Source organism: Oreochromis aureus, linkage group 7, assembly GCF_013358895.1.
Source record: "Oreochromis aureus strain Israel breed Guangdong linkage group 7, ZZ_aureus, whole genome shotgun sequence".
NCBI lineage: Eukaryota > Metazoa > Chordata > Actinopteri > Cichliformes > Cichlidae > Oreochromis > Oreochromis aureus.
Genome location: NC_052948.1, coordinates 12621176 through 12647763, shown reverse-complemented (window position 1 = coordinate 12647763; position 26588 = coordinate 12621176). Strand labels below are relative to the sequence as shown.

The 26588-nt window shown below is 41.8% G+C and overlaps 1 protein-coding gene across 3 annotated transcripts in view; it reads left to right on the top strand.

Moving 5' to 3' along the window:
* Window positions 1-26588, top strand: part of tln2b (talin 2b) — an 86119-nt gene that overhangs the window by 51436 nt on the left and 8095 nt on the right. For 2 of the 3 annotated variants that reach the window (XM_039615394.1, XM_031747494.2), the window contains exons 14-49: window positions 66-179; window positions 595-703; window positions 1300-1508; window positions 1755-1853; window positions 2507-2674; window positions 3010-3304; window positions 5753-5919; window positions 6587-6715; window positions 8248-8361; window positions 8537-8650; window positions 8740-8874; window positions 9085-9213; window positions 9351-9453; window positions 10180-10388; window positions 10868-10987; window positions 11155-11352; window positions 12881-13020; window positions 13542-13635; window positions 14086-14175; window positions 14291-14413; window positions 15587-15730; window positions 15956-16141; window positions 16266-16406; window positions 17117-17298; window positions 18079-18211; window positions 18329-18430; window positions 18546-18716; window positions 19419-19565; window positions 20637-20738; window positions 20867-20986; window positions 21656-21802; window positions 22697-22863; window positions 23213-23396; window positions 23748-23873; window positions 25447-25563; window positions 26022-26207. In XM_039615394.1, the coding sequence (XP_039471328.1) occupies window positions 66-179; window positions 595-703; window positions 1300-1508; window positions 1755-1853; window positions 2507-2674; window positions 3010-3304; window positions 5753-5919; window positions 6587-6715; window positions 8248-8361; window positions 8537-8650; window positions 8740-8874; window positions 9085-9213; window positions 9351-9453; window positions 10180-10388; window positions 10868-10987; window positions 11155-11352; window positions 12881-13020; window positions 13542-13635; window positions 14086-14175; window positions 14291-14413; window positions 15587-15730; window positions 15956-16141; window positions 16266-16406; window positions 17117-17298; window positions 18079-18211; window positions 18329-18430; window positions 18546-18716; window positions 19419-19565; window positions 20637-20738; window positions 20867-20986; window positions 21656-21802; window positions 22697-22863; window positions 23213-23396; window positions 23748-23873; window positions 25447-25563; window positions 26022-26207 (5214 nt within the window). The remainder of the gene's footprint in view (window positions 1-65; window positions 180-594; window positions 704-1299; window positions 1509-1754; window positions 1854-2506; window positions 2675-3009; window positions 3305-5752; window positions 5920-6586; window positions 6716-8247; window positions 8362-8536; window positions 8651-8739; window positions 8875-9084; window positions 9214-9350; window positions 9454-10179; window positions 10389-10867; window positions 10988-11154; window positions 11353-12880; window positions 13021-13541; window positions 13636-14085; window positions 14176-14290; window positions 14414-15586; window positions 15731-15955; window positions 16142-16265; window positions 16407-17116; window positions 17299-18078; window positions 18212-18328; window positions 18431-18545; window positions 18717-19418; window positions 19566-20636; window positions 20739-20866; window positions 20987-21655; window positions 21803-22696; window positions 22864-23212; window positions 23397-23747; window positions 23874-25446; window positions 25564-26021; window positions 26208-26588) is intronic. The other variant, XM_039615395.1, reaches the window with a different exon arrangement.

The window sequence follows — 26588 nt, the reverse complement described above, 5'->3', positions numbered from 1 at the left end:
TGTAATCAGACTACTTTTGTTAGGTCATCTGCAAACACTGTGTCTCTGTTGTTTGTTGCTGTCAGAGTCTAGCCCAGCAGGCCCTGATGGGAACCATCAACAGCAGTATGCAGGCTGTGCAGCAGGCCCAGGCTGACCTGGGACATGTCGATAATCTGCCTCCACTGGGCCATGACTTGGTGAGCCATATTACAACCAGTTACTTCAGTTGTGGAAAATATTTCAGAACAGTTGCACCATGCATAGATGGTGCACCCTACCACATTCCCACAATCCTAGCAATCCCTTGAGTTGTGCTTTTCTAACACTCGAGATTGTGTGCTTTCTGATATTACAGCCTCTGGATTTGCAAAGCAAAGACGGCTTAAAAAGAATCAAGCATTCTAATCACATCAAAGTCCATCAAATATCTCAAATATAATTAGGATGTAGGACTGACTGTAAATGTGGAGGCTGTATTTAATGCTTGAGTGTTTCCAAAGCCATAGGTGTTGTACTAGCCTAGTCCTTTAATCCTGTGAAAGAAAGCTGATATGAGCTGAAAATCACACACTACGATGAATGCCAATAGCTCTCATTTTCCTCCACCAAAAGGCATCCAGGGTTTGGGTTCAGAACAAAGTGGATGAATCCAAACATGAAATCCACTCTCAGGTTGATGCCATCACCGCTGGAACAGCATCTGTGGTCAATCTCACTGCAGGTGAGTGCCCAGGAGAATGCTAAATAGTTAAAAAATAAAAAGGATGGCATATGTTATCATTTTCTGGTTTTATTAATTTCTACATAAGAGCTTTGGTTTCTGAAGTCTGCACTGAGCATAGTGCAAATGGTGTAAATCAATATGTTTTCCAAGTTGGTGTTACTGAGATGGTATTAAAACTAAAATGTATGCCTCAATTTTGCCTCATAAATATTTCTATGATTCATAAATCTTGAACTTGTTGTCCTGAAGCGGAGTTTACTGGCAGTGTCTCTTTCAGCGCCTCATGATTTTTGGCGCAATGCCAGCCAGGTTCCAGCCAGCCTTTTGCTTGGTTTTAATCTTACCTTGCCATCTGTTTGGTTGCACGTATGCTAGCTTCTCTGTCTAATACAAAGCTTTTTGTCAGCGTGCTCATCTTCCATTTCAAATGGGCTCAAGCTACAGCACTGGCACTGATGTGCTTGTTGCTGCATGTGAAACACAAGCTTCTCCATGGTTTAGCAAAATTAAGGTGGCAGCAGCATAACATATTAAGATGCACAGCAGAGATGTAACTCGATTAGTTTGTAATGATGGCTATCCATCCTCTGCAGGTGAGCCGACAGAAACTGACTACACAGCAGTGGGATGCGCCATCACCACCATCTCCTCCAACCTGACGGAAATGTCTAAGGGTGTTAAGTTGCTAGCGGCATTAATGGACGATGAGGTGGGCAGTGGACACAAGCTCATGGGTGCTGCCAGGATGCTGGCAGGAGCTGTGTCAGATCTGCTCAGATCTGTTGAGCCCGCAGCCGCTGAGGTGAGGCACCTGCTGATTATTGTAGTGATTTGGACCTCATCCTTATCTCTAATCGCAGTAGTCACAAAGGCACACACAGTTTTGAACTGCATATTTTTTTTTATCTGTGTCCCAGCAAAGATGTATTACAGAAGGTTTTACGGGGATGATTTTTTGATCCTAAAGTCTGTTTGGATAATTCATGGGAGCCTCTGTGAGAGCAAGCCAAGCCTGTGTAATGAATGTGATGATGTCATTCCCATACAGCCCAGGCAGACGGTGCTGACGGCAGCAGGAAGCATTGGACAAGCCAGCGGGGACCTGCTCCGTCACATGGGGGAGGGCGAGACTGATGAGAAGTTCCAGGTTGGAAGCCACCCCCTCACTGTTTCTATGACACTACTGGCCAAACAGGAAGGCGCACATATTTTCTGAACTCGCTTTAAAAATGTCAATACAAACTTACGTAATCACCTCAGACTTTATTATTAGACCCTCACTTTATGTGGATTTGAAACAAAGTGTCAGAAGGAGAGCTTTTAGTAGTAAAGTGGCAATGCATTGTTCCAGACCTCCACTAACAGAACCGTTTCAGTAGCCTTCTCTAGCTGCCTAATTTATTCTTTTACTCTGAAATTCATTTACATGCCACATACACCTTAGTTTAGATGTCCTCTCGCAGCTTTTATACCACTCTCTTTACTGTTAATGCCTGGAGAAGAGGGCTCATAAATCATCCACGGTCTTGTTCTCATTGACCTTGAGACAGTGTTCTTCTGTTACATTAACATAGTTTGTATTCCATTTGCTGTACATAGTAGCACAGATGTGCTGCCTAAAATTCTTAACCATTTACCTCTTTCTGTTATGTGCTACACTTGTTCCTCATGCATTAGCTGTGCAGTAATCACTCTATATAGATTGAAACAATAGGAAAACATTTACTTTCCTGATCCCATCAGTCACATGTTTGCAGCTGCGCTGTATTTCAGTGAAGGACATTGATTAATATGTTGCAGGACACCCTGATGAATCTGGCAAAAGCAGTGGCCAATGCAGCTGCTATGTTAGTCCTGAAGGCCAAGAACGTGGCCCAGGTGGCCGAAGACACCATATTGCAGAACCGGGTGATTGCAGCTGCCACTCAGTGTGCCCTGTCCACTTCACAGCTGGTCGCCTGCACTAAGGTACTGATGTAAAACTTGTTCGTCTCAGCAGCCCAGTAGGTAAAGGACAACTATTAACCAGAAAATGATCCAAAAAAAGTATATGGCACGTATATGACATATTTAAAAAATATGTAATACTATTTTTTATTCAATTGAAGCAGATCTTCATTGTATTTGTTGAATTCTTTAAATAGCAACTAAAGAAATGTATTCCATATATATGTAACAATATGTTTTTTTTTAAAGCATTTGGTTAGGTGAGGTAAGATTAATTGTAGATACAGTTTGTGTCTTCAGATTTTCACTATTTTGTTTCCTTTGACTATTTCTGCCAACATCTGTGTGTGGTGCAGGTGGTGAGCCCAACCATCAGCTCCCCAGTGTGTCAGGAGCAGCTTGTCGAGGCCGGGAAGTTGGTGGACCGTTCCGTGGAAACCTGCGTCAAAGCTTGCCGCTCGGCCAGCGACGACGGTGAGCTGCTGAAGCAAGTTGGGGCAGCAGCTGGTGTGGTGAGCCAGGCTCTCAGCGACCTCCTGCAGCACGTCCGCCACTATGCCAGCTGCGGCGAGCCTATTGGACGTTATGACCAGGCCACGGATACGATTATGAACGTGACCGAAAACATTTTCACTTCCATGGGTGATGCTGGTGAGTGAATACCTGTGTTTATTTGAATTGTTTTAATGTGTTTTTACTTTATCACGGGGGGGCTGAAGGTATATTTGTGTTTATGTGTATGTTAAGTGATCTTAAAAATCCTCGACCTGTTTTGAAAGCTAACACTATTCGTAATGGCTTGAACCATGAGGCCGAAGAATTTTCAAACACAGTCGATTCTCAAGGGGTTATGGGAAACATGTCATCCAAAACCACTACAGAGTACTCAATCTGGTCCCAATCAGCATCAGGAAGACTTTGAAATTTAACAGGAAACACATGACCTGGGGATTTTTTGAGAGAACAAATGTTTAAATGCTGAGGCACTGCTACGCTTTTCTCATTTAATCTCATTGTTGAGTTGATTCTCAACAGAGTGTGTTGGTTGAATCCCAAGAAATTAGCATGTAGGCTGTAACGCATATAAATGTATTTCATAGTCTTCTCTGGGTGAGCTATTTTTGAGCCGGAGGTGGGTGAGTGGGGAAACACAGCTCTTTGTAGCAGGTGTGTGTGGAGATGCAACATATATCAAAAGATTGTTTTATTTGTGGGAACAGGGATGACTCACTAGAAACCTAGCTATGAGAGTAGATGAAGATGAAGATGGTGTGAACCTGCACGACTACAGAAATTTCTTACTGATGCACTAGGTTTGCATGTTAGGATGAATTAATATACTGTGCTAATTTGTCGAACATTGAAATACTTACAGCTCTAACAGCTCTGGTCGTGTAAGTTTAAGTAGTATGATTTTTCAAATTTACATAAAAATTGTTTTACCTCTACAGTCTCATATGTAAGCTGGTAATGAGACCCGAACTTACCAGTAACATTCATCGTCCAATCACATCAATTATGCCTTTAATGAAGATCTGTATGTATTAATGAGGGGTTATTATAGTCAAAGTGTTAGAAATCCTTTTAGTGGCCTCACAAGCGTTTTGTCTACATTTTCATAGGAGGCAATATTTGCAAAACCTTTTAAAAAATATGCTGGCTGTCAAGGTTGATACAGATGTACAGTTGAGAATAAAATTATTAGTCCCTGAAATTTAAAGTTTTTGTCAAAATTTCCCAAGTGGCTTTTTAACACAGCAAGAAATTTTTAATGTAGTATTTCTAAACAGCACTTTTTTTAGAAAGCATAAATTAATTCTGTTTGCACAGAATAACTGGATCATTTCAGAATAAGTAAAAATGACCAGGGTCAAAAATTATTAACCCACTGAAAAACTGATCTTTTTATTGAGCCATAGCACAAACCACTGCTGTGCAAGGATTTGCTTTAACTTTGTAATGCTCAAAGCTTGTAAAATCAAGTTATTTTATGGTGTTTGTGTTAAAGAGTCATCAAGAAATCGTCAAAAATTCAAACAAAGCCACGAAGTACAGATCAGAGGATGGATGTGGGAGATTTCAAAGACTCTGAAAAGCAAACTAGTGAGAGACGTGTCTAGAGACCCAACAATAACTGCCAACACACTAGTGAATGATTTAGATAAGTCAGAAAGTGGAGTCTCAGAGAACACAATCACTATCCTGCACAGGAATGGAGTGTGAGATTTCACACCAAGAACAACTCCATTTCTGCACATGAGATACCTTCAAGCCTAACGGAAGAATCCTAAGGACAACCTGGAGAATGATTATGTATACTGGAAGCATCTCCTTTGGTCAGATAAGATTCAATTAGAGCTCTTTGGACACAGAGATGTGTGGAGAAAGAAGGGAGTGGTGTACAATAAAAAAAAAAAAACATCTTCACTGTGAAACACAGTGGTGGGAGTATTATGCTGTGGGGATGCGTCAGTGCATCTGTAACTGAGAATCTTGTCAAGGTGGAAGGAATCATGAAGAAAGAAAGATATATAAAGATTTTGAAAGAAGGTTTTGACTGGTTTGCTCAAAGCCCCGACTTGAATCTCATTAAAAATCTGTGGGGTGAACTGAAGACCACGGTCCATGCCAGAAGACCATCAGAGATTCAGACATTCGGCAAAGAACAATGGGCTGGGGTTGATTAGGAGATGTGTGTGAGGCTTGTTGAAAACTAGAACAAATGACTGCAGGTTATTGTCCAGCAAAATGATACACAAATGTCTATTAGCTTCAGCAGGCTAAAAATTTTGACCCTGCCAGCTTTAGTTTTTTGTGATTTTGTCATTTTGTTTTAAAGTAATACAAGTATCAGAAATTAAACCAGGCTGTTTGGAAAAGGTGTGTTAAAATCACTGGCTTTCTAATAAAAATGACATTTTTATGGAGGTGCTAATAATTCCGTCTTCATTAGTATAGATCTCGTCACTGAAAAGACAAAAGGAAAATGGAAATGGACAAAAGCTCAAATCAGCTGAATTTCAGTTGTAACAGTTGTAATAGATCATTTTGATGTTTATACGGGGACTTTGCACTAACTTGGTGTTTGCATGTGAACAGGTGAGATGGTCCGTCAGGCCAGAGTTTTAGCCCAAGCTACCTCTGACTTGGTCAATGCCATGAGATCAGATGCAGAGGCAGAAGTTGATGTTGACAACTCCAAAAAATTGCTTGCTGCAGCCAAGCTCTTGGCTGATGCCACAGCTCGGATGGTGGAGGCTGCGAAGGTAGGAAAGCATCAGGCTTAACCTCACAATGCAGTGCGGTTAACATAATGCCAGACAAGCTAACTGCTTTCAGTCATTACTACATTACTTTATTGTACCTTATTGTATGCAACAAAATTTAACCCAGCTCTTGATGCAGTGCATTTTATTTTGTTGTTATATCTAGAACAGTTTTAAAGGAATTGAACTGAATATCTTCCCTTTGATAGAAAACAAGTGTTGGCATTACTGTATGCACTAGCTACTAGCATCATTTCACATCCAAAATAAAAAGGCTGCCGCATCAGTGGCTCTTAATGAGCCCCTGGCACTGCTGAGCAGGATATTATCAGTGTGAAATACGCAGGCATGTGAAATGCTGCTTATGGCTCGTTAGATGTTTTTGATCTGTGACACATTAATCACTACGTCACTGCCATTATCAAAGAGGAAGTGAGGATCTGGCACTGACGGTTTCCTTGGAAACTGTCAAAAAGCAGACAGATCTAAATGACTCTTTCCATCTATTGCACAACGTGCATAACCAGAGTTGTTTAAACTTTTATTGCTGAGATGTGATAGCTGTTGTTAGATTCTGTATGTGCAGTACAGTATGTGTGAGGGAGTGTGTGTCCGCGTGTGCACATCTGCACACGTGTACATGAATGTGTGTTAATGCGTCCCCCAGGGGGCAGCCGCCTACCCGGACAATGAAGACCAGCAACAGAGACTCAGAGAGGCAGCTGAAGGGCTACGTGTCGCCACTAATGCTGCGGCTCAGAACGCAATAAAGAAAAAAATAGTCAACAGGCTGGAGGTGAGTTAAAGGACTCAACGTGTCGTCATTTGTTCTGTCGTCTGACCTTGATCAAAACATAAATCTTCTTCTTGTTTCACTTTACCGACAAAAGTGTGACACAAACATCTCTTTCTGTTATTTTACAATCCCTGCAAAAGAAAGATGGTGAAAAAACAAAAGAAGAAAGAAGACACTGAAAAAAAAAGAAAACAGATGCAAATAACCATGTGCTTCAGCCCATATTAGTAGAAACAACTGCTGGGCAATTTATTATATTTGTATTATTTCTCTTTCTTATAGCACTGTGCTATAAGTCCCATTAGTGCTGTGAATGAACCATCTAAGTGTAAAAATCTGTATTTAGCCCTTGGTATCAGTTTGCCTCTAATGACTTCCCGCTCTCTGCCCAAGAACACACAGTGTAGTGTTCAGTTTTCTAGGCACATAAACTATGCATTACCGAGGGCTAGAATAAGCCTGCTATCAGACATGCATCTCAGTCATCCTTCTTGCATCAGATGTTCACAGTAACGATGGTAATAGCAACCTCTATCGAGACAGCATGTAAGCTGGGGAAGACCAGAATGTTGGGCATATCCAAGTGGATGTGACAAATATAACAGATGACACTATGACCCTTAAGACCCCTTAATTTATCCAGTTTTATTCAGACAGCATGATGTGCATATCATTTTATATATTCCACTGACAAGCCACAAGCTGAAGTGGCAGTGTAATAGGTGGGGTTTGTTTGTCTGTTTCTCTGCAAGATTATGCAAAAGCTACCAAGCCGAATTTCATGAAAGTTGATTGAGTGGGTTAAGTTCAAAGGAAGAAGCCATTAAATGTTTTCTTTTCTATACTGATCACATTCTTTAAAATTGCAATAGAAAAACAAGGGCACTTGCCTTAGTGGAGGATATGCTAGACAAGACCCTTTTATCTATCTATCTATCTATCTATCTATCTATCTATCTATCTATCTATCTATCTATCTATCTATCTATCTATCTATCAATCTATCAATCTATCTATCAATCTATCAATCTATCAATCTATCAATCATATAGGGACTGTATACTGCACTTTAGGGTTACGCAAAGTATTTGCACCTCTGTGTAAATCCTACACAGAATTCGACCTTAATTTCTCTATATAACGACACCATGTGTTACGTATATCTTTCCATCAGTATCTCCTCACCCATTTAACAGCTTTGTTTTCAGTCCCATCATTGCTTCAAACCCTGTCTTGTGTCTATGAATTAATGTAAGCTACACAGGCTATTTTTAGCTTTAGTTCTGGAAACGTGGCCAAGTGAAAGCAGTACTGATCACTTCATGAAATAATGACCGAGCAGCGTAGTTCCATCCATTTCCCTCTTCTTCCAAAACCTTTTGGTTGTGACCCCTTTTAGTCTGATTAGAACTCTGTTGGAGTACAGAACATGACAGCATAATACTGCACAGAGCAAAAGTGAACATTCCTCTTAGCCGAGCAGCACTCTCTTACTTGAAAATACATTTTCTCCATTTGTGTCTTCTGACCAGATCGCTGCTAAGCAGGCAGCGGCTGCTGCTACACAGACCATCGCAGCTGCCCAAAACGCAGCTGCTTCCAACAAAAATACTGCCTCACACCAACAGTTAGTTCACAGCTGCAAGGTATGATCCTGTAATCTTTGTGCTGTGCTCTTTTGTACTAATGTTATAGCCTGTATTTACATATAATACATGTTGTCACAGGGAGTGTCTTGTTTGGGAACCTTGTTAGCACCTTTCTCAGTAAGTCATGATGCTGTGGCATATGAAGCAAACATTATGTGGTGTTTAATTTCAGATGGTAGCAGATAGTATTCCCCAGTTGGTGCAGGGAATGAGGAGCAGCCAAGGCCAGCCTGAGGAGCTGGGCCCCCAGCTCGCCCTCATCATGGCCAGCCAGAGCTTCTTACAGGTTTGTATTTCACCTTGACACAGTGAGTGACTATAACCCTCTATCAGAGGAATCTCATTTCTTGGTGTGTTTCTATTACTGTCTCTCAGCCTGGGAGTAAGATGGTGGCGTCTGCAAAGTCAGCAGTTCCAACAGTGGCCGACCAAGCTGCTGCTATGCAACTGGGCCAGTGTGCCAAGAATTTAGCTACCTGCCTGGCGGAGCTCAGGACTGCCACACAGAAGGTATCCTTACATAACGCCGTGAGCATGATTCTTCTCACTGATGCAGGAAATTTGTCACTGGCTTCAATTAGTGTCCAATTAGAGTCTAATTCTGTGATCTCATGTCACACATTTACATGTAGGATTGCATCTTGTCTCCAACGTATGGTTTGTGTTTGAGTAACGGTTATGTCTGTGGATTTTTTTTAACTTTTTTTTTTTTTTTTAAAGGCACATGAAGCTTGTGGCCCTCTGGAGATTGACTTAGCCCTCAAAACTGTACAGACACTCAAGAGTGAACTTCAGGATGCCAAGATGTCTGTCATTGATGGCCAACTCAAACCACTTCCTGGAGAAACGGTCAGTAAATAGCAACAACTACAGTTTGTTAAGGAAACATTAGGCTAGAGATAGCTGCTGTGTAGAGATACCAAAATGCTAAAGAAATCTTAACCATGAATCAAATGAGTTATTTATTTGTTCTGTTGCTCATACAGCTGGAAAAATGCGCTCAGGATTTGGGAAGCACGTCTAAGACTGTGGGCTCTTCCATGGCCCAGTTGCTGACATGTGCTGCACAGGGCAATGAACACTACACAGGTAGTGTATTTTATACACGAGTGGGGCTGAGAAGTTTGAGCAGCCATTTAGATACATGTGGAATACTGGCTGTGACTTTTATTTAAAAGGAATTCTCAAAATTGTGCCGAGTGTCAGTCTTGAGGATAAACCGAGCTAAAGATGTTATTTTATTTGTGCTGTCATTACCGCCTTGAACCGAACCCCAGGAATCCAACATGGCTTCACTGCTTTGCCGTCAGTTTTGGCTCAAACGGGGATCTCAGTGGAACTGAGATGAAGACGGATAAAGAATAACATTTTTAACAATGAGTGCTCCGAGGCAGTACTTCATGCTGTGGCCCAGGGTGCTGCTCTCTACTCATTAATCTTTTTTTTCACTGGATTTAACATTCCATCAGCAAATGGCTCCGCTCTGCTGGTTAATGCAATTTGATGCAATTTGCAGCTTTTTCTTTTTTTTCCTGTTCTATGTGTAATAAGTTGAGGGGACCTCCAGTGTGAGGCTTTATTTATCATATTAAGTGATTTATTTAAACAATGAAGTTATTTGAGTATAATGATTTTTTTTTCTTTTTTTCACAGTGTGGTGCTGCTAAATCCTGCTTGCTGACTTGCACAATGTCATTACAGTTTTAGTAAAGACGGGAAATACACATAGCTCTCAGTTAGTACTGCTTAAACAGGGCTGCTGAAATGCGACGCTGGAATGAATGTATTTGCTAAATCGTCGCTCATATTTCACAGGTGTTGCTGCTAGGGAAACAGCACAGGCTCTGAGGACATTAGCTCAAGCCGCCCGAGGTGTGGCAGCCAGCACCAAGGAGCCTCAGGCTGCAGCTGCCATGCTGGACTCAGCCCAGTGTGTGATGGAGGGCTCAGCCATGCTCATCCATGAAGCACATCAGGCCCTGGTTCATCCTGGAGATGCTGAGAGTCAGCAGAGACTGGCACAGGTAGCATACCACTTATTAGCATATAGATAGACAGACAGACAGACAGACAGACAGACAGACAGACAGACAGACAGACAGACAGATTGAGAAGCACTGATAGCCATGTATTGTTCTGCTCAGGCCCCTGTCTCCCTCATCTACTGGTTTGTAAAGATTTTTCCATTACAGTCGTCCCCTCTACTAAGTGTTGCTCTTTTTTTTCCTCTCTGCTATGCATTTCTCGGCTGGTTTCCCTCTCTCAGGAGTGCTGGAGTAAAACTGTTCATTCTCCTGCAGCCCTTCAGGGGATAAACATATTGTTTGGCATATATCTGTGACAGCAGCATAAATTAGTGACACGGATTATTGTGCACTGCTGTGAGCCCAATTTGCATTTGAGATATTTCTCCACATATAGCTTTGCTCTGGGGCTTTGTTGTGTAGCACATTTTTAGAATGACTAATGACGGACCATTGACAGATGTTGTACTGTGTTGCAGGTGGCCAAAGCAGTTTCGCACTCCCTTAATAATTGTGTGAATTGCCTGCCAGGCCAGAAGGATGTTGACATGGCCCTCAGGAGCATAGGCGAGGCCAGCAAGAAGCTACTAGTGGACTTTGTGAGTGTTGCTTAAGCTTTTTCTTAGGGATTTCTTGCCTTTTATGTTTGCGTAATGACATGAGAGTATTTATATATAGACCCTTTATCCCCAAACAGAATAATTCCTTTTGCCTGCAGTTTTAATATTCCAAAGTGTGGCCTAATGTGCATGTCTTGTCTTTGAAGCTCCCTCCCTGCAGTAAGACATTCCAAGAGGCCCAGTCTGATCTGAACCACACAGCAGCTGAACTCAACCACTCCGCAGGCGAGGTCGTCCACTCCTCTCGTGGAAGAAGCAGCCAGCTGGCTGCAGCCTCAGGGAAGTTTAGCCAAGACTTTGATGAGTTCCTGGATGCTGGCATTGAGATGGCAGGACACACCCAGGTAGGTTTCATGACCATACAAAGACTTCACGCTCCAGTGACACAGTTTAATAGTGATCCAGTGCCAGCAGTTCATTTAAAGCTTTTATCAGGTAAACTCAAAAGCTTCAAATGCAGAGTGCATCTTTGCATTACTTTACTAACCAAGAGCTATCGCATTCAGTTAGTCACGCTAATTCCTCCAAAGAGCGACAAAGTATTCAGATGCTTCGTGTGATGTTCTTGTTCTGAATATTTTGCTCATTCATTCAAAATTCTAAATATCAGACACTGAAGAGGATGTACACTAGTACACATGGGAAATTTTATCTCATGTGTCCTGAAGATACTCCCACAGCTTGGACTGGTTTGTAGGTCCTGACTCCTGTCTAAGTAGAATACTATCAAACTGATCGCTCACCACCCAGTGACTGTGCTGGTCACTCCATGGTAAACAGAATAAAGGCGAACTAGGTATCTTGCATAATTTGGGGTTACATGTTGAGTTCGATCTTTACCTTTTATAGGAGGAAATTAGCTCCAATGAAGTGGTGTCCACTGCATATGAAAAGTAAAGGGACAGCCTTTCTTCTTCAAGATTGTTTTTAACCTGTACTAATCTCTTATTTTACAACAGCTATCACATTTCTTCAACATGTCTGCATGTTGAATGTACATCTAAACACCTCAGATGCACATTTTGTTTGTCCACAACACCTTTTTTTCAGATTTTCCCCTGATAATGTTTGTGTTTTTCTGCCCATCGTAATGGGTCATTTTAGTGTATAGTCTCAGATATAGCTTTTTCTTTGTAACCATGCCTACAAGGCCAGCATCTTGGAATCACCTCTTCACTTTTGGCACTGAAATAGATTTTTGTGGGTACCGTTTAATGAAGCTGCCAGTTGAGGACCCATGAGGTGTTGGTTTCAAAGTCTAGAGACTCTGATTAACTTGTCCCCTTGTTCTCTTCTACACCGGAGGCTCCTGCTTCTCTTTTATTCTGGTTAGAGCCGGTTTGTGCTGTTCTGTGAAAGGAGGCGCACACACCGTCGTCGGAAATCTTTCCCACATGAAATAGCCTTAATGTCTTGGAACAAGAATACTCTGATGAGTTTCAGGAGAAAATTCAATTTTGGGGGGAATTTATGAGACTGAAGTCAAGCCCACAAAGGCTCATATAACTAAGTGCATTACTTCTTTAATCAGTACAGCAGTTTTTAGCTGTGACAACAAAAATTAGAGTTAGGCTTTTTGATATAATAAACTTGCATAAGGGAAAACAATAATATTGCATAAAAATTATTAATCGATAATTGTCACTTATACACACAATATTAATTTGACTAAAAAACAAACATTACATAAATTTGACAATCAAAGACTCAAAAATACCTGTTGAGTGACAAAAGAGGATCGCCATTACTGTAAAGTATAACACTGTAACCAATACTGCAAATACTTAACAAATGTAACACAATATTTAATACAGATTTGAAACCATCGAAAACAAAATTCACCTGAATTTTTCTTATTCCTTGCATGTGCAGAGTAAGGACGACCAGATCCAAGTCATCGGTAATCTGAAGAACATCTCCATGGCATCCAGTAAGCTGCTACTGGCTGCCAAGTCTCTGTCTGTGGATCCAGGTGCAGCCAATGCTAAGAATCTCCTAGCTGTGGCAGCAAGGTGCGATAAAATGCAAGCAGTACCTGAAATGTGTCAGATTTTCTGAATGCTATGTTGTATTTGCCAGTGAGGTGAACAGCTCAGTAGTATGGATCATGTGAATCCTCGCTCAAGATCCGTAGCAAGTAATGATAGCTATAGAAAACAGCTTCTTACTACATCTGTATGCCGCTCCTACAGTGTGTCTGTTCGGCATTGCTAGGGGGAGTACGTATCCTCCCCTTAGTGGAGAGAAGCCAAGCAGCTGGTCCCGCAGGGCTTTAGGCCTGACTGACTTCTCTCTGTCTAATTAGGAAGATGGAAGCCTTGGCTTGAGCCTGTCTGTGCTCAGCAAGGCTGAACACAAACTCGAGACAATCTCGGCACTCCTGTGAGCTGTGTTATCCAATCGCAGTGAGAAGCCGGCAGTGCCATGCTTGAATGGGGGGCTAAAAGCATGTGTGAGTGAAGCCAGCCTGTGCGTGCATGCAGAGGACACATGTGAGAGCTAAAGAGGCTGTGTGGCTGCCTGTGTGTTTCAGGGCGGTGACAGAGAGTATTAACCAGCTGATAACGCTCTGTACGCAGCAAGCAGCAGGACAAAAGGAGTGTGACAACGCCTTGAGGGAGTTGGAGGTAGCTTTCCTCACATACAGGATAGCACACAGAGGTTTTCTGGTTTATGTGCATGCCTGTATTTCATGTTTTTTAATTAAAGTTTATGAGTTTTGTATTTTTTTTCTCATGGTTTCGCACTATTTTCCATTAGATTCCTCCTATATAGCCATGTTTTATAGCTGGATAATACATTCAGAACAATAGTACAGTAGCTGCATTAGCAACACTAATATAACAGGAGCATTTTTACATTCTGAAGCCTACCGATGATTATACTATGAATAGTTTTAAATGATATTAATATTGTTCATTTAAGGCCTTGATTATGATGATTTATCTCCGCGCAGATCGATTTATAATTATAACGTTAGCCTCAGGTCTGAATTAAGTAGCTGATAAATTTCTAAGGATATCAACGTAGAAATGTAATATTGTAGTTTAAGTTGTTATGTCTCCGTCTGTATTCAGGCTGTCAGAGGTCTGCTGGATAACCCCAGTGAGCCCGTCAACGAGCTCTCCTACTTTGATTGCATCGAGAGCGTCATGGAGAACTCAAAAGTACAGGCGTATAAAATAACTGAGTGCAGTATGTACACTAACTGTCAAATATTTTACATGGTAGGCAGCTGAAGAGCTAATTTGTCCACATTTTCTCCATTTTCATGTGCCTCAGGTCCTAGGGGAGTCAATGGCAGGCATTTCTCAGCACTGTAAGACAGGTGATGTGGTGGCCTTCGGGGAGAGCGTGGGCTTGGCGTCCAAAGCTCTGTGTGGGCTGACAGAGGCTGCAGGACAGGTGAGATCACAGCGCCGTACTAACTCGCTCTGACTTACCCTGCTTCTGCTCTCGCCTTCCCTTTTTCTCTTTATTTTTAGACGCCTAGAATTAAACACACACTTTGTTTAAAAAAGCAAATTGCTATCAATTTTTAAGGTTGACATAGCCCAAGACATATGGCGTAAAAGGAAATTGAGACATCTTCACAAGGTGGAAATCACTTTCACGCATGAACTGCTGCCCTGAACCCTTCTAGTCGATACCCACCAGAGGTGCAAATATCTGACATACTCAGAGCAGACATTAAACAGGCTTCACCCTGCCAGCTGACTAGTACCAACTTTGTGTGATGTCCTATTGGATTGATCTGCACCAGTCTAAGAACAGTGGAGGTATTAGCCTGTGAATCAACAGCTATGAATGATGTAACGGATCTCTGCCTTGGCCATGCGCTGCTGGGTTTTCCCCTGGTTGTCCCTCTGCGTTGTCTTGCAGGTTCCTAGTAGGCGGGGTTAATTAGTACAACTCGGAGCACTTGGCCGGGAGCATTTAAGATCTGGCTTTCTTCGCTTTTGCTCCCTCTTTATTTACCAAGCTTCAGCCTGGTTATTTAAGGTTTTACCCCATACAGAATCAAACATCTAACATTTGATCACTACTTGAAATACAGAGGAGTGGGGTCATCTACTTGTGTGTTCCACAGAAAATGTCAGATGATTGTGGGACATCCAGTCCTTTCTGTGGTGCTCTGTTGGTGGCCACACAGAGTCATTGACTTTGTTGTTTTGTGTGGGTTTTGGGTTGTTGTGGGTTTTGATGTGAAGCTCTTGTCCACTCAGTCATAGATATAGGCACTCGCATTGTTGTTAGCGTGGAGTATTTCAGTGTTTGTGCAGGTTCTCTTGATGGTTTTCATGAACCATGGTTGTTCAACATTTATCAGCTTTTGATGTCCTAACCACAGACTCGTAAGAGGTTGAAACTGTATTGGTTACACCATATCGTCAAAGGTATATATATAATGTGGGAGTATATCCTTTCACAGTCTGTGGTTAGGACCCCATTCCTATGGAGTGGGTGTGGCGGCCTTGGCCACGGCCTGCTCTGTATTCCCCTTTGTGACCCTTTGTCTTTGGGGGGCATCCAGTGTAACTGGGAGCACATGACACACTTTTGTTTTCTATTCCACAGGCCTCTTATCTTGTAGGTGTTTCTGATCCTAGTAGTCAGTCAGGCCATGAGGGGCTGGTGGATCCCATTCAGTTTGCACGAGCCCACCAAGCTATACAGATGGCTTGTCAGAACTTAGTGGATCCTGCCAGCAGTCCCTCACAGGTAAGATCCATTAAAGGCTGCAGAACATTAGTCTCCTGGCATATGGAGACTGAGTAGTCTTTAATAACTTGCTGTTAATTCTGTCATATCTCTTTAATTAAATACAGTTTTTTAAGAATAAACCTGACCTCTGTGTTTAAAGAATCAATGCCCCCATGCCTTACCTAATTTTATTTTATACAGCTGTTCCTCTTTGTTAATGGTTTTGGTTCATTTGTTCATAAGGTCTTGTCTGCAGCAACAATTGTAGCCAAGCACACCTCAGCTCTCTGTAACGCCTGTCGCCTGGCCTCTTCTAAAACTTCCAACCCAGTGGCTAGGAGACAGTTTGTCCAGTCAGCCAAAGAGGTGGCCAACACCACAGCCAACCTCGTCAAAACCATCAAGGTCAACTCCCCAACTGATCAAAACGTTGAGTGTAAATTTGTTACAGATATCTTTTTCGTCAAGTGAGAAGATACAGATGTGTGTATAAATAGTTACACACTTACAAAAACAGCCAAATGAACAAATATTCATGACTGTCTTATTTCAGGCTTTGGATGGGGATTTTTCCGAAGAGAACAGAAACAGGTGCCGCGTTGCTACAGCCCCGCTCCTCGAGGCTGTGGAAAACCTGACAACCTTTGCCAACAACCCTGATTTTGCAAGCATTCCAGCTCAGATCAGCAATGAGGTATTCGTTCAGTTGATGCTTGTTTATAATGTTCCTTTAAAATGTCCTTCACCTTTTCTAGTTAAATGACAGAAAGTTAATAAAAATCTTTTCAACAACACAAACGAGATCTGTGACCTTTTTTTTTAGGAGCAGTGAAAATGTTCAGTTCATCCTACAGAAGATGTTGCGCTTTTCAGTGAGATTAAATGAGTGTTTGTGACTTGTGTACTCAGTTTGCTTAAAAACTGCCTTTTATTTGAGCCAACAAGCAAAGGTTTGTGCTGTGAGCAGGAGAGGAAATTGAATTGAGGTCCAGATATTTCAGTTCCTTTTGTTATTGTCAAGGAAAGGCTAAAAAAAAAGGATGTATTTTTTGTTCAATCTGAGTGGAATAGTTTGCGCATAGTCCTCTAAAAGCTTTATGGCTGTAATCTGTTGGAGGGCAGTGTTTAACGGCACTTTCTCTTAGCACAGCTGCTCTAATCTTCAGCTTGTTAATCTAATTGTCAAGGGGGGGTTTTGCTCGTATCATAAAGACTGAAGGTGTTTCTTCGTGAGTCTGTGTAAAGCTGCCTTTCTAATCTCATCCCTCCCTTTGATTGCACCTTTGATCTTGCTCAGGTAGTCAAGGAATATTAACAACTGTCAGACCAGTACAGCTAGCTCTTCACTGTCGAGCTGTTACCTGGGCTGTTGTTTCTCCTACACTAATCTTTTCGTTTCCACAGGGCTCAGCAGCACAGGAGCCCATTGTGCGTTCAGCCCGCTCCATGCTCGATAGCTCCACTTACCTTCTAGAAACAGCCCGCTCACTGGTCCTTAACCCCAAAGATCCCCCCACCTGGTCCATACTAGCCGGCCACTCCAGGACAGTTTCTGACTCCATCAAGAGTCTCATCACCTCTATTAGGTTTGTATTAATCCCACCTGTGATCATATCTGTCTCTGCAGCCGTGTCTTCAAAGTTTAGAAAGGTTTCCTTGCAGTGAGAGAAAAGAAATTCTCATATTGGAGGACTTTTTTGTGATATCTGTTCAGCTAAGCAGGAAATTGCTGCATTAGTATATAGCTACTGAGTTCCCCACTGCTTAGTAATAGATTAGCGAACGGTACAGAACAGTGGGACTCGCTACGGTGGATGTGAAACACATTTCATTATGTGGTGTCCTACCAGCTCTCACAGCAGCTAAGACCTACAATTAACAGACATTAACATTTAACCTTGACTGTCAGTATTTTTCGAGTATTCAAGCATTTGGAGGAAACGTGTTGCCACTTTCTCACGGGAGCTGAATAAAAAATGATGTCGTTCTCATGCCTGCATAACAAAAATGAGTTTCAAGCCAGTGGCTGATTAGCTAGGCAGACCATTGTGACTATGTGCTGATTGCCTGGTAAAGCCCATGGTAATAATATGACTGCAAGATTACAGATTGCATTACAGATTCATTTGTGAGCTTTAGGGCTTTAGGTGAATATATATTTTTTCATTTTTTGATCTTTATTTTTTAACCAAGCAAGCTTCTTTTCCTTGATTTTACTATTTATATTTATCTAAGCTGATCTGCTATGGGTAGATATGAGCATCATTTTTCTTACAAGTCAAATCTCCAGATTTTCTTTTTATATATTTATTTGCACATTAAGGTAGAGACATTTGTCTCTTTTTTCCCATTATTTCTGGTGACAGGGACAAGGCACCGGGACAGAGGGAGTGTGATTACTCCATTGATAACATCAATAAGTGTATCCGGGACATTGAGCAAGCCTCACTAGCAGCGGTTGGCCAGACCCTACCCTGCAGAGATGATATCTCCATGGAAGTGAGTTCAAATCCCCCATCAGCTATATCCTGTGCGAGAGGGAAGAGGAACTTAATGAGATCTGTAGTCTTTCTGTTGAGACTTTTACTGTAATTCTCTGCTGTTGTAACTCACCAGGCACTCCAGGAGCAGCTGACATCCTCTGTACAGGAGATTGGTCATCTCATTGATCCAGTCTCTACAGCTGCCCGAGGCGAAGCTGCCCAACTAGGACACAAGGTGCTAGTCTGACAGTGTATCTCTTCATTCCCTCTGGATTTAGGAGGAAAACACACAGTTTTGTATGTTTTGGTTCAACTTTTCTCTGACTATTGTCTTAAATGCTTCGTCTCAGGTAACCCAGTTGGCCGGTTACTTTGAGCCACTAATTATGGCATCGGTGGGCCTGGCCTCTAAGCTGCATGACCACCAGCAGCAGATGACCATCCTGGACCAGACCAAGACGCTTGCTGAGTCCGCCCTGCAGATGCTCTATGCTGCCAAGGAAGGCGGGGGAAACCCAAAGGTAGTGTACAGTTTTACTATTCATGTCGATGCTGTGTTTTGCCTGACTTCAGAGATGAGCTGTAATGGAATGGAAAACAACGAGTTTCAAAACATAATGGAACATCTTTGTCCATCGTCGTCAGTCCATTCATTGTTGCACATTAATGAATCCCTTCTTTCACAGTTTCTCTCATTCTTTCAGCTATAAACCATTTGTATTATCAAACTGAGCAGAACAAAGCTTCAGGAGTTCTTTTTAAGTTTTCTGTATTAGTGTTGGAATTGATTTTAAGATTTAAGTGATTTTTTTAAACCTGTTCATTGCACAACTTCTAATCCCATTCTGAAATGATTGTGCTTTTACTCAAACTCTGCTGCCATCATTACAGCCATAAAACATTGAAATGAGCTCCTTAGAAGCTTTTTTTTCTTACCAGATTGTCTGACTACCCCAGGCTTTTATAATTTTATTTTTATGGCTACATTCTGAGATATAGATTTACTATTGTACAAAATAGACTAAGTTTGAATTATTAGCCAGCAGGGATGATATCTGTTCTTAAATCAGAAAGGAACCAGCCTGGTGACACGTCCTCTAGTTGGACACTGAGTTCTTACTAGCTTGAGGTGCACTGTAGAGCTGTTGTCAAGCTGATGAATTACCTCCTGGCTAAACCGAGATGGCGTCACAGTAACGTTAATCAGCTGCCCGTGTCCTCAGGCATCCCACACACACGATGCCATCAATGAAGCAGCCCAGCTGATGAAGGAGGCTGTTGACGACATCATGGTGACTCTGAATGAGGCAGCGAGCGAGGGCGGCATGGTTGGGGGTATGGTAGAGTCCATCGCTGAGGCTATGGGCAGGGTGAGTAAAGACTGTTGTTGTCATTCAGTCTCAAGAGAACGTTTCTTGGGTACTTTGAGTGGATTTCAAGTTGCCACTTGACCCCCAACTTGTCTGAAAGCAGAATGAGCTTTCTCCAAAGCCACAGTGGGTGTTCTGAAAGAGTATGCTTGTGAATGACTCTTATTAGTCCAGAAGATGGCACGTTTTAAAATCCACAGCCCACTGGTGATGTTAGTTTTCAGTCATAGGCTAGAGGACATGTGTGTTGACAGTCTAGTTAATAACTGACAGCGACACGTGCAAACTCAGATGTAAAGCACTTGGCCCAGTTCAGCAAACACCTATTTTTCCCCTTCTTGTGCCTTTTATACTTTTCATTAGAGTGTGCATGTTATCTAGAAAATGGAATATCCATGAAGAACTCAAAGTGGAAACGGCTTAATAAATGTATACACTAAAAAAAATTATCATTATCAAATAAATGGGGTTGTATCTGCTTCAGGGGAAAAAAATAAGGTTAGAATTAGCAAATTCAGACAGCACTTTTACTCTATTAATTGTAGACTTGTAATGTGGGAAATTACATATATATCCATTCCCATAGTAAAAAATAAAAATTGTATACTGTTTTGGTGTAATGTGACATCCAGGGCATTACAAGTATTTTGTCTATACACTAAAAATCTAAGATTTATTGACTTTGTCAATGCACTGCAACCAACATATTTACTAATTCACTGGACATTCTCCAGCTGAAAAAATAAAACACTCAGCGCTCTCTCTTTGGACTCAGAGCACAAATGCATCTGAAAAAGTCAGATAGCATATCATCCTTACATATTTAATGATCAGCCTGATCTGTCTGGTGTGCAAAAATTTTCCATTTCTTTCCGGAACCTGCATCAATGGACAAAGCAAGATACACTTAAAGGATTTTCATATGATGCACAATAAAACTAACGCTGTATTAATGTTCATGATTAAGCGTGTTCATTGGAAATTAGCTCATCGATTTTTTAATTCATATTTGTGAATATTTGTTTATGTATACACCTTACCAAATCTGTAGCTACCGTTTAATCTTTACAGCTGGCTGAAGGAACACCCCCTGAACCCGAGGGTTCCTTTGTAGACTACCAAACCACCATGGTCAAATTTTCTAAGGCCATTGCCATCACAGCACAGGAGATGGTGAGCATGCAAATGCATTACAATATTCATGCGTACCTCATGTCTGCAGTATTTACAGCAAATCTTCAATGCCAATGTTTGACAATAGGGCTGAAGGAACATTAATCAGTTGATGCATATTCTCGCAGATGACTAAGTCGGTAACCTGCCCCGAAGAGCTCGGTGGCCTTGCCTCTCAGGTGACGGTGGACTACGGACAGCTGGCACACCAAGGATACCTTGCTGCAGCCACTGCAGAGCCAGAGGAGGTGAGAACACTTTTCTCTTTTTTCTTTTTTGTGGAAGATGTGGGGGGAACGTTACACTCCTGTATGGAAAAAAAAAAAATCATTATTCATTGTATCTTTTAGCAATTGTGCTGCAGAAATGTCAGACTGAGTTATCAGCATAGGTCTGCAATTTACACCAAAATGCTTCCGGATATATTTGCTCACACACTGATCAGAGCAGATGTTTGGTGTTCTTTGATATGACGCCTCTTCCTCAAGGCTGCACCAGCAATGTGAGATCAAACAGAAATGTACCCCTCCAGCATCAGTCTCTCGCAGCACCCACGGACTCTTGACTTGAAGCTTTTCTCTGTTGTCCAGAGGACAGCAATGTCTGGAAATATTGCACTAATAAGCACACAGCTCTTATCAATATCTTGTATATAACAGACTGCTGGTTACCATAGCGACATTTTGCCTCTACAAGTCTAAAAGCCTATAGTGATGCTTGTAATGAAGTACCACCCACCCATGAATTGCAGTCTGGAAATTAAAGGTGTAGTGCCAGCATTCCCTCTCTGAGGGTGCTTGAAATCATTTATCACCCACCCGCTGGATAAGAGAGATGCCAGTTAAGGAGATTATTGTGTAGTATAATGACACAAATGAGATGGCTGCAGTGAAGCTGATGCCTGGTTATGCTTTCAGGTTGGTTTCCAGATAAAGACGCGGGTGCAAGAATTGGGCCATGGCTGTATTTACCTGGTCCAGAAGGCTGGAGCCCTGCAGCTCAGCCCTACTGACAGCTTCTCCAAACGGGAGCTCATCGAGTGCGCCCGTGCAGTCACAGAGAAGGTAAGCGATGTGGATAGAAACCTAAACGGCTCATTCAGGGGAAAAAGCTAATTTTCAACATTATTTTGACTTTCAAAATCTCATCTATGTAACATGAAACATGAATTCAGTTTTAGCATTTTACAAAATGGTTAAATCATTGCTCAGTGTTATAGCTTTATTCTTTAATTACAGCTAATTACCTAAAGCTATAAAGAAGATAAGCTTGTGCAATAATGTATAATAATACAATAATTTATTATTATTATTTTTAATCTTACATTTTGTAGAAAAAAGATTAAATGAATCTAATTTTAGCATTGCCTCACTGTATTATTGTAGCACTCATGAGGCCATGTTCTTCTGACCACCCTCACACTGTGCAGTTGACAATATTAATGTCTCCATGCTGTGACCCTGGCAGCTTCTAGCCATGCTGCTCACACATTTTGTCTTCACTCCAAGGAAATGATTTGATTCGGCGCTCATATCAGTCTTGAATAATTTGTGCTCTCACACTTGTTGATATGTGAAGCTTGTGCCTTGTTGAAATGCACACCTCGGGGCCCTCCATTTGTTTATGAGTGATGAGCAGACACGAGTCTTCGAGGGAGTTGTGTGACTTGCAGCATCAGGCTCACTGACTTAATGTGAATGCATAGCAGACTCTGATTTAACGTTTAGTGGGGCTCATTCCTCTTATTCCCAGCTTCCTTGTTTAATCCGTATCCTCCAGATGTTTCTGAACTCATTTCACTTATAAAAGTCTCAGACAACACCTTATAGAAAAGCAGCTGTACAATCATTAAACCGGCACAATGCATCAACAAGGGTCACTTTTAGCCGTTTTACGCCTTCTAACAAGATGTTTAAGGGACCTTGTTGTCTAACCATTGTAACACGTGCATGTTCCAGGTGTCCTTGGTACTTTCAGCGCTACAAGCAGGAAACAAAGGCACTCAGGCCTGTATCACTGCAGCAGGCGCAGTTTCTGGAATTATTGCTGACCTGGACACCACCATCATGTTCGCCTCAGCTGGAACACTTAACCCTGAGAATGAAGAGTCCTTTGCAGACCACAGGTGCGATGAGACACAAGCAAGACATTCAGACAAAGACCAACCCTAAACCTCCTGTTACCACAAATTCCCATTTGAGATGTTAAAATTGTGAAATGGATTTACAGATTCTCGGCACATGGGAGTTATATCTTTAAGTTGCTGCACTTACACTGTTCTCCATACATTTGAGCCGCAGTCTTCTTTTGATGACTCACTCGAAAGAAATGCAGCTGCCAATAAAGCTAAATACTGACCTGCATTTCACATAATGTGCAGTAGTTTTGCTCAGAAAGCAGTCATGGCTTCCTTTCCTATTGCTGTTGAGTGTGACTTTGGAGCAGATTGTGTCACAATATGTCCCATCCTTTAGGGAAAGCATCTTGAAGACAGCCAAGGCACTAGTGGAAGACACCAAGCTGCTGGTTGCTGGGGCAGCGTCAACCCAGGAGAAACTGGCCCAAGCTGCCCAGTCTTCAGCCAAGACCATCACTCAGCTCACAGAGGTGGTCAAACTGGGAGCAACCAGTATGGGCTCTGAGGACCCAGAGACACAGGTAATCAGAATCTGAAATAGAGTGGTTAAAAAAGTATATATTTATCTCCAGAAAGCACTTTTATAATTCAGCAGTCATCATAATATGGTACTCTATTATTAGTCATCTATTTTTCTTGTAGATAGTAGTAAGTATGTAAGATTTTTCTATGTAATTGCAGTTTAATCTGATACACATGGTCTCTCCCTTCCCCTGTGTATATGTCTCTATCTCTACCCTCCACTAAGTCTGAAGTATCATGACAAGGTGGGAGTGATAAGGACTGCAGTGGTAAATCCTCTCCCTAGGGCTCAACTGATAAACCTTTACTCTGACCATTGTGCCGTATTGATTCCAGCTCTATCCCCCCAGGTGGTTCTGATAAACGCAGTGCGGGATGTGGCCAAGGCTCTGGCCGAACTCATTGGTGCCACCAAATGTGCTGCAGGCAAACCAGCTGACGACCCCTCCATGTATCAGCTGAAGAGTGCTGCCAAGGTGAGGAAATAAACCACTCAAACTGTCACATCTGGTTTAGCTGTGCAGTGATTTTTTTCTTTCTTTTTTGTGGCGCGCATCTTTAATTTATTGTTCAGCTGAGGCTCGCTCACAGAGAGGATGCTCCATGTAGATATGTATTTATAAATTTTCTCCTTGCATTGTTGCTCTAGTTTGATATATGTGGTTGCAATGCAGCGTGAAGCTGTTTTTTGCAAGGAGGATATGACAGCTGTTATCAGGATGTGTAAGATTTGTCGTATCTGTGGGACTTGAGCCATCACTTTCTATGCAGGAGAGAGAGGGAGGGGACTGTGTGCTTTACTGAAAACTATAACAAGATGTTCTGCATTGTCACTGCTGGAACTACAGTAATGCAGGGTTTTTGGATCGGCTTTAATATCAGTGGAAGGAATGCACAGGCACAATATAGAAGATTTACAATGACATAAAATGTAAAATGTAAAAATACAGTGAAGATGGTGGTGCACATCTAATGTGGTGTGCATACTGCAAAAAGGATAAAAAATTTTATTATATTAATACAGCTGATGGATGACTTTTCTATGTATGAAGAAAATACAAATACAGATAAAGTCAGTATATCAACACTAATCAGTTGAATCAGTTAGCTGAGGTTTTGTTGGTCTAATTTATCATTTATCCATCCCCTATTACTGTTTCTTTTTAAGGGTATTAAATATCTCATACACCCGACAGGCATCCAGCAACAATGGAACAGGTGAAATTTTAAAATATTTGGTCTGGGAACAATGGTTTAGAAAATGAACTTCTGGTCCAAATGGGTGGTGTTGTGTAGCTTCCTGGGTTTATCTAATGGAATGACAAGCACACATCTCTACACTTACCATAACATGAAACTGTGAAGGTTAAAATGTTCTGGAGCTTCATCCATGGTGGTTGTAAGGGAACTGGTGTAAAAGTAAAATCTGCTAATTAATAAAATATTCTGAGTTATCCACTGTGGTGACTCCTTGTAAATAAGGGAGAAGCTACTACTAGACTTTCAGATAAGTCTAGACAACAGGAAAAATATCTGCAAACCTCCTGTACCTGTAAATATTGCTCATGTTTTCTCATATAAACTGAATTGGGGCCCACCCATGGACATCCTCATGCTGACAGATTGTTTCAGTTCATCCAACATATGGTGACCTCCAAATGGGACCCTTCCAAACCCCTGGTGACGTTTCTCAAATTCCCAAGCACATAATGCACACGTTGCTTGAATACAGCACAGACAGAGCAGAATGTGTCGCCATGAGTCAGTGAAATTTTAATAGCTTTTTTTCACATCTGTGACAGTAAATAAACTACATTACCAGTATTTAATAATCCTGTATTTTAATTTGAAATGCACCACTCTGTCTTTATCTCCAGCAGCTGATGTATTTCATTTTTATCAGATAAGCACCCTCAACACCATTTTTCCCTGTATAAGAATCAGTGAAGGGGAAAGCAATAATAATGTAATATGTTTTGCCATTGAGGAGAAAGAGCTCCACCTCCTGGTTTGTCTATAGGTCTCATCGTTGCACTCCTTATTTGACAGGTCATGGTCACCAACGTGACGTCGCTCCTCAAAACAGTGAAGGCAGTAGAGGATGAAGCCACCCGTGGGACGAGGGCACTGGAAGCCGCCATTGAATGCATCAAGCAGGAGCTGACGGTAAGCGCACCTCACAGGTCAAACCTCTTCTTTATGGTTTATTAGGAGTCAAAATGTTGAGACCCTGCTTTTCTGGAAAAAACATCTCAAAGAAGATATCTGTGTCTGTTATTCAGGGGAAAACAGAGGAGCTTTTTGTTCTTTGTTCTTTTGTTATGTCCAGCTCTTTTCCTCCTGATTCCCTCTTAACTCCTGCAGGTTTCCCACAGCACTTATCAGGGTCTGGGTAGCAGATGTGAGTGAGAAAGGAAGATTTTAAGACTGTTTTTTTTTTCCTTGAATAAACTGGTAATTCTTATCAGACGACCTTACATTCTAATTATTCTGGTTTCTATGTCAATATTTTCTGTCAATTTTAAGTCTATAACTGCTCTACAATATTCACGTGCACTCGTGTATTATCATATCTGAGCCCTGTGGTTGTATCAACCTGTGCTTGTGGCTCATCATCGTGTCAGGTGTTCCAGTCCAAGGACGTCCCAGAAAAGTCCACTTCACCTGAGGAGTTCACCCGCATGACAAAGGGCATCACCATAGCAACAGCCAAGGCAGTGGCCGCAGGCAACTCTGCTCAGCAGGAGGATGTGATCGCCACTGCCAACCTGAGCCGCAAAGCCATCTCCGATATGCTGACTACCTGCAAGGTGCTAATCCACACCGCTCGACCAAAGCAGACCTCACGCAGACAGCACCAGGCTGCCAGGGAGCATGTGAGCCCAGCCTGTGGAGAGCAGATATTACAGAGGCTAGTCTACTGTATGTCTGCTCCCACTGCTAATGACTCAGTCACTTTTCAAAGTCATGCAGCGAAGCATCACTCAGGATGTCCTTCAGCAAACAGCAGGGCGCTTGTAAAAAAAACAAAAATAAAACCATGTACAAACATTGCAGGCTGTGGTTTTGAAAATCAAAGCACAACAGTGACTGAAGACTTGATTTTCTGGTAGCTTTGAATTTTATCTGTAATTTGAACTATATAATGTGCAGATCCCCAAGCAAAATGCTCTCTCAATAAGCTCTCCCTG